General features: G+C 40.2%; 1 protein-coding gene across 2 annotated transcripts; it reads left to right on the top strand.

Annotated features, from left to right (window-relative positions):
- The first annotated feature begins 5,620 nt into the window (after nt 1–5,620).
- On the top strand, nt 5,621–13,289 carry LOC145467103 (transmembrane protease serine 11D-like). 2 transcript variants are annotated; one of them, XM_081450631.1, is made up of 7 exons: nt 5,621–5,688; nt 6,185–6,217; nt 7,048–7,074; nt 7,755–7,787; nt 8,421–8,612; nt 9,276–9,452; nt 10,184–13,289. In XM_081450631.1, the coding sequence occupies exons 1-7, from the start codon at nt 5,640–5,642 to the stop codon at nt 10,627–10,629; spliced, it is 957 nt and encodes a 318-aa protein (XP_081306757.1). In that variant the 5' UTR covers nt 5,621–5,639; the 3' UTR covers nt 10,630–13,289. The 2 variants fall into 2 exon arrangements, with proteins under 2 accessions (XP_081306757.1, XP_081306758.1); XM_081450632.1 differs by lacking the exon at nt 7,755–7,787.
- Nucleotides 13,290–13,356: the final 67 nt, after the last annotated feature.

Genomic DNA, 13,356 nt, shown 5'->3' with positions numbered 1-13,356 from the left:
TATTGACCGAAAAATATCACATTTTGGCAGTGTCGCAAATAAAAGGTTATAAAGTCAAACTTTGTAAAGATAAAATTCATTTGGCAATTGGACAGTGCAAGCTTGCGAAAGGGTTTTAAACAAGCTGAGCTAAGAATAGAGCGTTTTCACTCGCGTGGCCAGCAGCCAAGAAAATTTATTGGAGCAAAAGAAAGTGTTAAAATAAGAATATAGTTCAACTCCCACAGGAATGGTTTGGTACACCAACATGGCCGCCGTTTCATTGTTGGTACACCAATATGGCTGCCCCCGTCCGAGGGAGCTGAGGAGGGTTCTCCCTTATATGGGCTATGTACAGTGGCACCCCGCCTTGCGACCACCCCGTTAATACGACCACCTCGTTATTACGGCCACTTTATTCTGACCCGAAAAAAAGCTCAGTCAGTCATTTTCCTATTTAAAGAATCCCTTTAATACGACCACACCTTTTTCATGGCCCGAAGATGGTCGTATTAACGGGGTTTCACTGTAGGTATGTGCGGCCCCAAAGGGTATGGTTTTTCAGCCGTTTTGGTCATAAATAGGGTATCGATTTTGGCCATTTTGGTTCATAAATAGGGTATGGACTTTGTACTCCAGTCTTGAATTCGGTATGTTTTTTAGAAGAAGCTACGATAAGACCATCAACAAAAGCCCTTCCGAAATCATGTTTAGGGCAACTGTGTCAGCCGCAACGGTCATAAACAGGGTATCGAATTTTTGGTCAGGTCATAAATAGGATACGAAAAATCACAGATTTTGGTCTTAAATAGGGTGAGGGTTTTGGGAAACTATAGCCGCACACACCAACCAAATTTTTCTGAGAGTATCCCCCCGGGTATAGCTGCCGTGATATTAATTGAGAAAGCTCTATTACGGTACACGAGAGAGTAAAATACATTTCACGTCAAGCATTTAATGCGTTTAAAATTTCAAACAGCTGATCTGGATAAGGGAACGTGAGGCATTAAGCACGTGCTATTGAACATACTTACAGTAATCTGCAAAATCTAAGAGTTGCGTTTTGCATCCGGCTTCACAATTCCGCCCTTCAGATCAGTAATGAACAGCCGTTTCCGTTTTAGAAGCTGCGAAGAGTATTTCCAGCGCCACTTGCTCGCAACCGATCAATTAATTTATTACTTATATATTTTTTGGCCTGAGAAACGTTTTTTGGATGAAGCAATTTTCATTCAGCTAAACCTCACGCAAGCCTGTTTCACAAGTCAAAATCAAGTGCAGAGCAGATGTTTGGACTAAATTAGCTCAGCTTGCCCTGCTTTTTAAAAAGTAGACAAGTAAAAGGTCTAAAAGAGCTTATTTTATCAGATAGTCCTCTAGTGTATTGCCACTGCTGATCAACCTCTACAGACTCAAGTGTTACATTGAAAAGAGGTACACTCTTTTTTTTGTTTGAAAAGAATATAATTTTCTGAGTTTAAAATTTGTACTAAACCGTATAAATTTTTTTTTTTCTGGGCAAACTACCCAAAAAACAACAAAAACAGCGCTAGTCGTGTGTTAGATACTAATATCATATCATGCAAGAAGTTATGTGCGTGATATCAGGCTGTTATGCCTGCAGGCTGGCTCCAAAATTACTTTAACACCATCCAGACACCAAATACATTCGAAAACAGAAATTTCATGCGCAATAATCTAAGAATATTCACAAGAATATTTTCAGCCTAAAATCGGCAGAAAAATAAGAATATTTAGCTTCGGCCGGGAAAACAATATTCTTACAAAAAAAAACAAAAAAAAACAGTGTGACGTGACACTGTTCTCAACTGTGCCCTGTTCTTTGTCATGGCAAGATGTTTTCCTTTTCGGAGACGATGAATTTAAAGGGAACTTAAACTGAACTCTTGATGTGTGGTAAGACGATTAGAAAGACACGAAGGTCAAACGGAATTGCGTAAACAGTCGATAATAGAAATATCCAATATCTGAACTAGCGGCATAAATGGCCTTCACCCACACAGAGGCAAATAATAAACAACATCTTGTCTGTAGACAATATTTTGTTCGTTTGAGTAGTACAGTAAGCACATCACCTTTCTCTTATACACCGGATATGCAGTTTATCACACACGGCTTGCTAAATTTATTGACCGAAAAATATACATTTTGGCATTTACGCAGAGAAGCCAGTTATAAAGTCAAACCTTTCACGATAACATTCATTTGGTTATTGGCCAATGCCAAGCTGCAAAAAGGTTTTAAACATGTTCAGCTAAGAAAAGGGTGTTTTCACTCACGTGGCCAGCTGCCAGGCAAATTTATTGGAGCTAAAGAGATTGTTTACATCAGAATATAGTTTAACTCCCACAGCATTGGTTTGCTACACCAACATGGCTACCGGTCCATTGTTTTGGGATACCAATATGGCTGCCGTGACGTCATGTAAAAACACTCTATCATGAGAATGGTACACAAGAAGACAAAATATATTTCACGCCAAGCATTTAATGCGTTTAAAATTTCAAATAGCTCATCCGGAGAAGGGAACGTGAGGCATTAAATTAAGCACGTGCTACTGAACATACTTACAGTAATCTGCAAGTCGCGTTTTCCATTCGGCCTCACATATTCCCCCCTTTTCAGATCAGTAATGAACAGTCGTTTTCGTTCTAGGAGCTGTGAAGAGCATTTCCAGCGCCACTTGCTGGCAACCGATTTATTCAGTTATTCATTTATTTATTTATTTATTTATTTATTTATTTATTTATTTATTTATTTATTTATGTATTTATGTTTGGCCTGAAAAGCTGTTTTTGGATGAGAGCAGTTTTCATTCGCCTACACATCACGTAAGCCTTTGTTACAAGTCAGAACAAAGTGTAGATGTCAGATTTTTGGAATGAATTAGTTCAGCTTGCTCTACCGCTGCAAAAAGTAGAAGATTTAAAAGAGCTGATTTTATCAGATACCCTACCAGCCTTTTGTCACTGCTGACCAAACTCAACAGGCTCAAGTGCTAAAATAGGTTGTGAGCAGTCTTTCTTTTGCTCGGAAATCCTTGGGGCTCGCATACTCACGACCGTTCACTTTTCTGTTGCGTTCTTCTTTGCGTTCTTCCCCATGGACTTTCGAGCAAAAGAAAGACTGCTCGCAGTCTAGTGCTAAGGGACCGAGGAGTCAAAGAAATGTTGATTTAGCACTTTGCTCCTTTGCGCGCACCTTTTCTGATTCATGCTAAAACTTTTCGCCGTCTTACTCCTTGATTTTGTCAGGACTGTGCAGTTAGAAAATCTTGGTTTTTTTTTTTTTTTTTTTTTTTTTTTTTTGTTGATGAATGAAGACCTCCCTCTCACTTCCTGCCCACTTTCTCCGGATCTCCAGATAAGAGAACCCTTGCTATATAAACTATGCACAAAGCTTACGTTTGTTTGGAGTGAGGAGACATGGGCAAAGTGAGGCTCTGCGCGATTTCCTGCGCCACGTTGACCATGGTCCCGAGTCAGCAGAAATCGATCTTAAATTTCACAGAGACCAGCGTGAAAAGTTCGTAGCTTTGACGTTCTCGAAGGTTCTTAATTAACCAGACGGCGCGCGACCTCTACCTACGGAAGTGCGTCAAACGAAACTCGAAACAGACTAATCTAAACGACTTGCCCAGGGGGCTGTTTTCGGGTTCACCTTTATATAACCCTATGGCGCAAACGTTTACCGTTGAGTGATACAGACCTGGCTTGGAGAAACGAGAGCTGGATCGGTTTGAGGTTGAAATGCTCTCGTGCAATTTGCTCCTTTGCTTCGTTTAAGATCTCAGGGTCTCAAATCTAAACGAGCTCAAAGCTCACTGAAAGCTGTTCACCTGACGACGGGTGGTAACCGTGTGAGAGGCACTAATTACAGGAAGCTGGTTTATGTCAGTGCGTCAACTCGTCATGATCAAGCCCACTTCCTAATAAATTACTGACAAGCGATATTTTGCAAGTGTAGACGATTTGCAAATCCTCAGTCTGTGAAGCATTACTGCATTAATAAGTTGCAGAATTTAGTCGTCCTAACGCAGTGACAACGTGTACACGTAAGTGCAAAGTGTGCGCAAAGTTGGAGAGAATCTTACGAGCGGAGAATTCATTTTCTAAAGACAGGCGTTAGATCTTGTTTCGGGTAAGTGATAAGACAGTTTACTTTAGCCAGTTATTTATGGGGAGTGGAAAGCTGAAGCCGTGAACTGCTGTATTAGTTTACGCTAAAAATGCCACGTTTCAGAGTCTTAGAAGTTTAAAAATAGCATCGAAATCCTGAATCAGTCGATATTTTCATTTGTTAATTGGCCGGTTTATGGATCTCGGAAATTTTCCGCCAGTCTCAAATAGACAAATTTTAACACAACTCAGATAAGTTATGCAGTGAATGCACCATTTTGAGTTCCGAAGGTTCTTTCTCCAAGTACTTTCTCCACACCTCAACTCATCGTTTTATCGCGGTAGATACTTCAGACTGCCAATGTAAATATTTTAGGCTCTAGGAATTTAGATTAATTGCGAGCTGAAACAAGACAATGGAGACTTCTGCGAGACGTTTCTGACACACCGACAAAAGGCTAATGCAAGGATGGCTTGTTAACGATGACAGCTCTTTGCTCTGGGTAACACATGAAGTCACATATTACGAGCATTTTTACCCTGATTTATTTTGATTTCGACAATTTTACGCGGTTAAAATCTTTCGCGAAGACAGATTGGTGCTATCGCAAATACTAATTTCGTAAAGGGTGTTTATTCCTAGCGATAAGATCACAAAAGCTATGCAGTCTTCCCGCGCACGAATCTTTTTTTATGTCAATCGATGAAAGCATGACTGTCTTTTCTGAACCAACTAGAATATCGTAAATCCTTCAACAACAGATGTAAAAGTCCTTAAAATATACCACGCTATCCCTGGCAGTAAGAAGATACTGCGGCGGAGCGCCAGCTATAAATGCCTGTTGTGTTAATTACTTGGGAAAACAACGTAAGCCACATCTAAATTAGCTGAGTTAAATACGCGTCAAACGTTTTATAAGAGTCAAATGGTTCGCTCAGGCGTCAAATGAACAAACATATTGCGTAACACTCATGGCTAAGCCTGTGATCCGTTTTACCCGGTTTTACGCGATAACGTGTCGACCTGGAGACCAGGAGATCCCAGTTTGGTTTAAACAGCGCCTGGAGCAAAGGGAAAAAGGTGTTACAATGCTTGCGGTTTGGTTTCCTATAGTTCAAAGGTCTACGGACGTGAAAACGGACGTCCTTTTACCAATTTCATGTTGGCGTAAGAAGATCCATAGATTATGTGACAAATCATCGAACATCGGATGGTGAATTGCTTGAGAGGTGCACTGTAAAACAGAACGCGACAGCTGGATAGCTAGCTAGAAAGTTATTTTACCAATCTGTTCAGTCCGTGTTGTGCCATGAGTCCAGTCCAACCACAATCGTTCAGTCCCGTCACACGCTCCACTTAAGAATTATATGAAGTATACTAATTAATTGATTGATTAATTAATTAATTTGGCTCTGAATTTCTCTACAAAATCAATAAATTGCCTTATTACCGCAATTCTTCAAAGTCGAAGACGTTATCTCCATATACGATCAATTTTTTTTGCAGGTCATCACAGCACGATGTTACTGAAACTGTGTTTCATCTGCTTGAATATATTTCCGTTGTTTGGTAAGTTGATGTCCCTTGTTAAGCCTTACTTGGGTTAGGCTACCAACAGCCAATGTTTTTCGTTAGCCTTTGAGCGTAACGCCAAAGAACGCGCTAGAGAAAAAAGGGCCGCGTGCCTGAGGGCATATCTTCTCGCGTGATCTTTCAGGTCACGCTCGCAGCTACTGAAGAGAGTCGGTTGTCAAGCAATCTTTCCTTCCAAAAACTGAAAGAATGCGCGAAAAGTCACGCAATTTCCTTCACTGAGTGGTTGAGCTTAATCCCAGGAAGGCAACTCATGGTGTTCTCCTGTCTAAACAAACTCAGCACGAGTTTAGAGGGGTGACTGGAGCAAGAGCTCATGTTACAGGCTTGAGATCCCCGTAGGCAGTCATTTGTACTCTTCTGAAGAGGAATGCGTGACACATGACGAGATAAAAAGGTTATAGCTTGTCACTAGTATTTTGCCCGTATTTGAATATATTAACAATATTAATGATTTTCTTTATTCCTACAGATTCTGCACCCTTGGACGCAACACCTAAGACAGGTAATCATGGGGTCAACAATTTTATCTCCATTGTTAACTCGTGAATTGCAATAGCAAGTTTTAAAGAGTCTTAGTGAGTGGTCAGATTTTGTTTTTAGCACGCGTTCTTCCTAGACAGATTGTTATTATCTTTATTTGCCCCTACTAGATGTTATGCCAGTTTATAAGAGTACTTTCAGCCCCACCCTCATGGAAATGAGCAAATTATACCCTGAACTTGGTCATCCTGAGAGTATTCAGCCTCTCTTGTTGCCCTTACAGTCAAATAACTAACAAGAGCGCCACGAGCGTTAGTGATAAAACGGCATTCAAGCTTTTTAAGTGGCTGTCAACTCAGTGGGATATAGTTTAATAGCTTTTTAATTTTGATTTTCATATCGTGGGTAATATATCACCTCTGTCTTCAGTAGCCATGGGACACTGTCGTGGAATTTGTCTCACGCTTTAACATATCGATTTCAATAGATTTTACGGGAAGTGGCTAATTGAATTGAACCATAGGAAACCAAAAAAGCTATTGTCGGCCTAATAGTCTGACAGCGCGAAATTCTAAGACGCTTCCGGCGTGACTGAAGAAGCCGTATTTTCTCGAATAAAAAAACAAATGTTATGCTCTCTTTTTTCACCTAAATAACAAATTCTGTCCCTTAAAGATTAAAATAGCCTGTAGTAAACGAAAAAATCCCAAACGACCTTACAACAAAGAAATCGTTCTGAAATCTCTGAAAGAAAAACTTAGTGACTATGTGATAACCTACAGTGATATCGAGTCGTTAAGCTACTTAGCACGACTTGACGGTTGATCATAGTTCTCTTTCTTTATTTTGCAGCCAAACTCGACCGAGTACGAACATCAGGTATCAGTGAACTCCTTCTCTTGCATTTATGAACAAGGCTCTTTGTTGTTTCGAAACTGCCAATCAGTGACAATGAAATGAATTAAATGGTTAAAGCGACGCGTATCTCTTAGGAAGTACTTGCCCTTGCTATCACCTTACATTATGTAGAGGAGGTAACTATATCAAGATCCAGATATTCGAGATGAAGGTTGTAAATTACTTCCTCACTAAAACAGCTATTTATACGAAAACCACCACTCCAAATTATTTACGAGCCCAATGTTATTTAAGAAAAATGAAGCATTGTTCCGTTTTTCTATCGAGTTTTAAAATATATCTACTAGCGTTGTATCACGAATGCCATTCTCTGATTGGCTACGCTACTCACCATCTATTCTGTGATAGATAGTGAGTAGCGTAGCAGTGTGCTCTTGTTAACAAAATGAGGGCCGCTTCTTGGCGTTTTCGAAGTGTCTGTGAAGAGGATTTAGATAAAGTTTTGAAGAACTAGTAGATTTCTACTACAGCAGTAAGATTATTCGCTCTTGATTTAAAAATCAAGAGCGAATAATCTAATTGTGTAAACACGATTTTTATTTACACACGATTTTTAACCAATCAGCGCGCGCATTTTCTTAGGGCATTCTATTAGGAATAAGTATTAGATCACATTATATTCTTTTGTTTTCCATCTACAGGTAAATCGTTAGGATCGTCTTCAACAGATAACAGTAAGTTGGCGTAGTAGTGCTTATTTCCTTGGAAAGTGTTTTGCTTAATTATTTTTCAGCGTTCTCGTAATGACTTTACAGAGCGAAGATTTTCCCAGACCAGAAAATGGATCTTTCTCCGGAAATAACAAGATATCAGTACACAAGTATATGAAGAAATACATTATTACCGACTTCTTTTTTTAACTTTAATCTGAGAAACGATGGGAACCCGTTAGACTTAAGTACCAAATCTCTTGATATCTACAAAGTCCTATAGACACTGGTGACGCATTATTTTGAGGTGGGAAGTCACTATTCAATTTTTCAATCCCCCCCCCCCCCCGTCGGGGGTGAGGAGGGAGATGGGGACAAAAAGACCGTATTTTGGCAAAAGTGCCTAGGGTCCCGAGACTCAGTTGACCAGGATTGTAGATTCAGTGGCATAAGCACTGGTGATGTAATGTCAATAAAGTAACCCAATTCATCAACTACATAAAATTCACTTGAAAACTTGAAACAAATTTTAATTCATCGCAATCAAACCAAGGCTCTAAAGTAACTTTGGACCACCGGAATAGAACAGGGCGTGAAAGTTGGAAGGGGGATATTATTTCTCCAATAGCCTAAACTACTATTCAATGTCTTATTCAGTTTTTCCGCAGGACTGTGGCATTAGAAGAATACGGAACACTACACATGGACGAGTGAAAAGAATTGTGGGGGGTTCCCAGAGTTCCCAGGGAAAGTGGCCCTGGCAAGCGGCCCTATTTTACAAAGGAACTCACTACTGCGGTGGTGCAATTATATCTAACACTTGGATACTCTCAGCGGGGCATTGTTTTAGTAAGTAATGTTTTGTTCAAGAACGTTAATAGTCATACACCTCATGAAGAGGAAGAAAGTTTATGTGAAATTCACGAGTGCAAGCAGAGTACTCACTAAGTCGTTCACGTTTTCATTACCAAGTCGAACCAAGAGTTGCTGAGTTAGTAACTTGTGCATCTCTTGCTCGAAGCGCGAGTCAAAATAGACCGCCTCCTCTGCATTCTGCTGTCGTATTGTAGCATCCAGCTCGTGCTGTATTATCTCGCACTTTTAAGACTCACTGACTGTATTTAAACCTGCCAGCCTCCGTGTAAACTACCAATGAAATAAAAAGAAACGCCGAAACGACTTGGAGCAAGTCAAGAGCCGCTGGACCTCTCCTTCTCCCAGCAATATGGGATATGGACAATTCAGAGACTGGATTAAGAGGCGGTCGACATTCAGTCGATCAGTTGAGCGGTTGCTAAGTCGATTCAAAGATGAATTGATGATCGATCCAGATTGATGATCTTGCTCGCTCGCTTGCTGGGATGGTTGGTTGATTGATTGATCGATAATCGATCGATCTATCTATCGATTGACTGACTGACTGAGTGACTGACTGACTGAACGATAGATTTATTGACTGACTGACTAACTGATTGCTGATTGTTGATTGATTGATTGATTGATCGATCATAGATCCTCTTACATCGGCTATTCCAGCAGACTGGACCGTAGTACTTGGAGACCATCACATCAAAGAAAGAAACGACAAATATGAGCAACGAAGAAAAGTTGTCAACATCACAATTCATGAAGGTTACAAGTCCATGTACTTTGAGGGAATACATGACACACCTCCCAAAAACGATGTTGGTGAGGAATAAAATTAATTAATATTCTTCATCCAGTGTCATGGCCTTAGGTGTCCTGCGGGGCGCAATGAGGAATGAGAGATCCAATGTCATGACTGACATGATATGAAATGAAAACTTGAAGTGAAAATTATTTAAACACCACACTGTTTAAACACATTTTAAACACAGATTTAAACGCAGTTGAAAACATCAAAATAGTATCACAAAAGAAGACAATACTTTATAAACTGCTTTGCAATATTTTGGACGTGTGAGTCCTGTGCAGATGAATGAATGAATGAATGAATGAATGAATGAATGAATACTTTATTGAACCTCCCCAACGGCGCTTTTCAGGAACAGTAATAATTATAAAACACAGATGAAATCCATGTTTAAAAAAGTACATAAATGTAACTTCTATTTTCCCAGGAGACACGGAAGAGTTTTGAATGAACTTGTTTTAAAGAGATGGAATTAGAATTTGCAGTGTCGGTTTTTATGGAAGGAGTAAAACCGGAGAACCCGGAGAAAACGCTCGGTTCAATGAAGAGAACCAACAACAAACTCAACCCACGTGTGGCTCTAGAAAATATAGGCCTAGCTAGGCTTCCAACCCAGCCCATAACTGGTTTACGTCCTAGCTTTGATTCAAAGCAAACTTTTTTAAACAGAGATTAAGAAGCCTTTGGTGTGAATCTAAAATAATCTGTGTAAGAAGTCTGAAATGTGTCGTCTTTTCTATTTCAGCGCTTTTAAAGCTGGACAAACCTCTTACATTTACTGACTTCGTTCAGCCACTGTGCTTGCCGCGTCCTGATCAAGTTTTCGCGCCAAACGAGGAATGTTACGTGGCAGGCTGGGGCCACACACAATGGAACGGCACTCAACCGGACATTCTACGAGAGGCCAAAGTTCGGACCGTTTCTCGTAAGGTGTGCAATCAGGAAAAATCCTACAACGGGACCATTCACGACACCGCACTGTGCGCGGGATTTCCCGAGGGAAGAATCGACGCATGTGAATACGACAGTGGCGGTCCGCTGGTCTGTGCGAAATGCGGGCGATATTACGCTTTAGGGTTGGTTTCTTGGGGTGATCAATGTGCATTACCGAACAAATATGGCGTCTATGCCGACTTGAGGGTGCTTACTCCGTGGATTAAGGAAAAAGTTATAAAATACGAAACAGGATAGTAACGCACTCAAAATTTCAAGAGGTTTCTTTAGCGACTGTGTGAACTCATCCTTCCTCTATCCCCGTAGCCTGCGAACAGCTCCCGGCGAGGGCGGAAAAAATTCAGTCAGCGAAGCGAACAGACGAATTCATAACTGAAGAATTTGAGGAGCAAAGCGATCTGGTCGGGACGGTTTCGGGCTCGTCGGGATCCTGTTCGCAGACTACTATCCCCGACTGAAACAAGGCTTTCTTTATGCGAGGCGAAGAGAGCTATTTGTAGTTTATGTTAGACAGTGGAAATCTTAAACAACAGTGCTTTACGCCATTAAAATTATACACATTCACCTGGCTTTGTACAAACCAAATGCAGACTTAAGAGCGAGATAACGTTTTTTGACACTGAAAATGCTGAAATTTTGGTTAAAAAATCCCTAAATAGATTGGATCAGTATTGGGACAGACTGATTGCGCTTTATGGCCTGAAGTACAGCTAGTTTAGCTTCACAAACGTGAACGCAGGGACTTTGTCTCGTCCCATTCTCTCGTCTTTTTAATTTCCCTCTCAGCGCTCTCCCTTCAAGAGAAAAACAGAGTGCACGTTGTTTAGAAGTGTCAAGATATTTTCCATTCTCCCATTTATTCCTTGTCTAACCTCAAGTCGTTGTTTTTTGGGAAAGAATGTTATGAACTGATATTACTTACAATAGATAGTCATGAATGACTGAGTGCAAGGAACTCGGTTGCAGCTTGATGTAATCAGCTCGCGTCAAATAATGTTTGTTGAGCAAAACCCTCACCTTTTCGCTTGAAAGATGCGCATATTTGTATTATTTTCCTGATTGGCGCAAGTGCGTTAATCCGAAGACGTCTGTTCTTGTCAAAAATACTTCTTTACACGATCAGAACAGTTCTAATATGTTCTGGGAGCGAATAAATGGTCAGAATTAAATGTCGTTTGATGTGAACGATAATCAAATAACTGTATATATCTTACAGATTCAGCTTGGAAGTAAACACTATTTTCCACGTGATCTTTTTTTGCTGATGATTGCGAATAAAATGTCCCTCCCTTAAACCACATGCAAAACTACGTGGTTCTCCGCACATGGAATAAATGTGGAGATTGCAAAGCCTTGCTTCTTCATTCCCCTAGCGGAAACATAATTACAGAGAGTACCTTTGTCCTTTTGGTTCAAATTATCACACTCTTCAAAAGCACCACGTCATGCTTGCAGAAAAGAAGTCCTTTCGGCGTATTTTAAATACAAGTGGTCTTAAGCCGACACTAAAGTATCTATTGTGAACGCCTTAGTAACACTCGATTTTAGGAACAGGCTCGGCAGAAATCTGATTCCTCTGACTAAGTAACGAGAAAAACAAAGTACTTCATCAACAACAGAGGACAGCGTGTTGTGTTAGCTTACATGAAGTATTGTTCAAATTGGTTACGGGCGAGGAGCATGTTGGTTATTAAAGATGGGTCTTGAAGTAAACACGTGTTGTTCACCCAAGAACACTTTAGATCCAGATAAACCGCCAAATTAACAGCCAATTATCACCTTGGGACTAGCGCAGCCTGAAATAAATCGGTTAGTATAATGAGCTGTGATAAATATTACTTCGCTGTAATCCCTAATCAGCTCCAAATGGCCAGTTCCCTTTATTACACGCGAATGCAGGGAATCATGGTAATTGTATTCATCAAAACAAATATCCAGTCTAAGATGATGAAAACATTTACCATGATCCCTGCGCGCGCTTCTCATACGAGTAATTGGCCATCATCAACAAGCCAGAATTTCTGCAATTTTGTGTGCGTGTTGAAATGTTAGTAGCCTATGACTGAGCTATTTAATCTTTCCGGAACGACTTATAATTAATTGAGCTTTCAATCTGCTAGCGTATTAAAAGCAAAAGTATGTTTTATAGCAACAAGTACCGGATGGCACAATTATGTATTAGGTTGCTGTGAAACTTGGTTGAAATTCCATCTTCCTCTTGAAAGATCTATTTTCTTTCTCAAAATCAGTTCATTGTCAAGTGTGAAAGTGAACAGAAGAAAGATAATCATCAACTGGAGGATACAACCTTGATACGCCACTGAATTCTCCAAACTTAAGGAAATGTGTTGTTCAATTCGTGACGAGATTTGACATTTTCAGATTGATTTTATGCTGGGTTAAAGTCAGGTTATCTCTACGACACTGCTACTTCTCCTGTGCTCTTCTAAACAAAAGAAACACTTGAACACATATTATTTGTTTTCAAAAAAGGAGAAATCCTTTTGCTATGTACATGTGTTCGTGTGTGGTAGTTGAAAGAAGAACACAGAATTATCTTTTTCGCATTGTTGATACAAATGATAATAAATTTATCACAGATGCAGAAACTATCCATTTCAGCGGTATCGAATTTGTCAGATTGTGTTTAAAAATAAACTTGAAATAATTAATCCTTTTAAACCCATAGAACGTAACACCTTCCCAGTCCAAAGTCAAGATTAATTGCGGATTTAAAACATGATGGTGTCAAAGAGCAAGCAGTGGCGGATCCAGACCTTGAGCTAAGGGGAGGGGGTGGAGTGGGGAGCGGTTTCGTTTTGCTAGCCCTGCCGGCTTTTCTTGCTTCAATGATTTCTTCTTTTTTACCCAAAATAAGGGGGGACTCGGGCCCGCCCACCCACACCTCCCCCCCCCTCTAGATCAACCACTGGCAAGGCTAAAAAATTACTTTGAAACGATTAT

Source organism: Orbicella franksi, chromosome 14 (genome assembly GCF_964199315.1).
Source record: "Orbicella franksi chromosome 14, jaOrbFran1.1, whole genome shotgun sequence".
Classification (NCBI taxonomy): Eukaryota; Metazoa; Cnidaria; class Anthozoa; order Scleractinia; family Merulinidae; genus Orbicella; species Orbicella franksi.
The sequence above is the reverse complement of the archived record's forward strand: the minus strand, read 5'-3'. Positions and strand labels throughout refer to the sequence as shown.

Excerpts from the sequence above, each read along its gene's own strand:
- LOC145467103 (XM_081450631.1), top strand. The coding sequence starts at position 5,640 with ATGTTACTGAAACTGTGTTTCATCTGCTTGAATATATTTCCGTTGTTT. Across the intron at positions 7,788-8,420 it reads ATCGTCTTCAACAGATAACA|TTTTTCCGCAGGACTGTGGC; the intron begins GTAAGTTGGCGT and ends TGTCTTATTCAG. Across the intron at positions 8,613-9,275 it reads CTCAGCGGGGCATTGTTTTA|ATCCTCTTACATCGGCTATT; the intron begins GTAAGTAATGTT and ends GATCGATCATAG.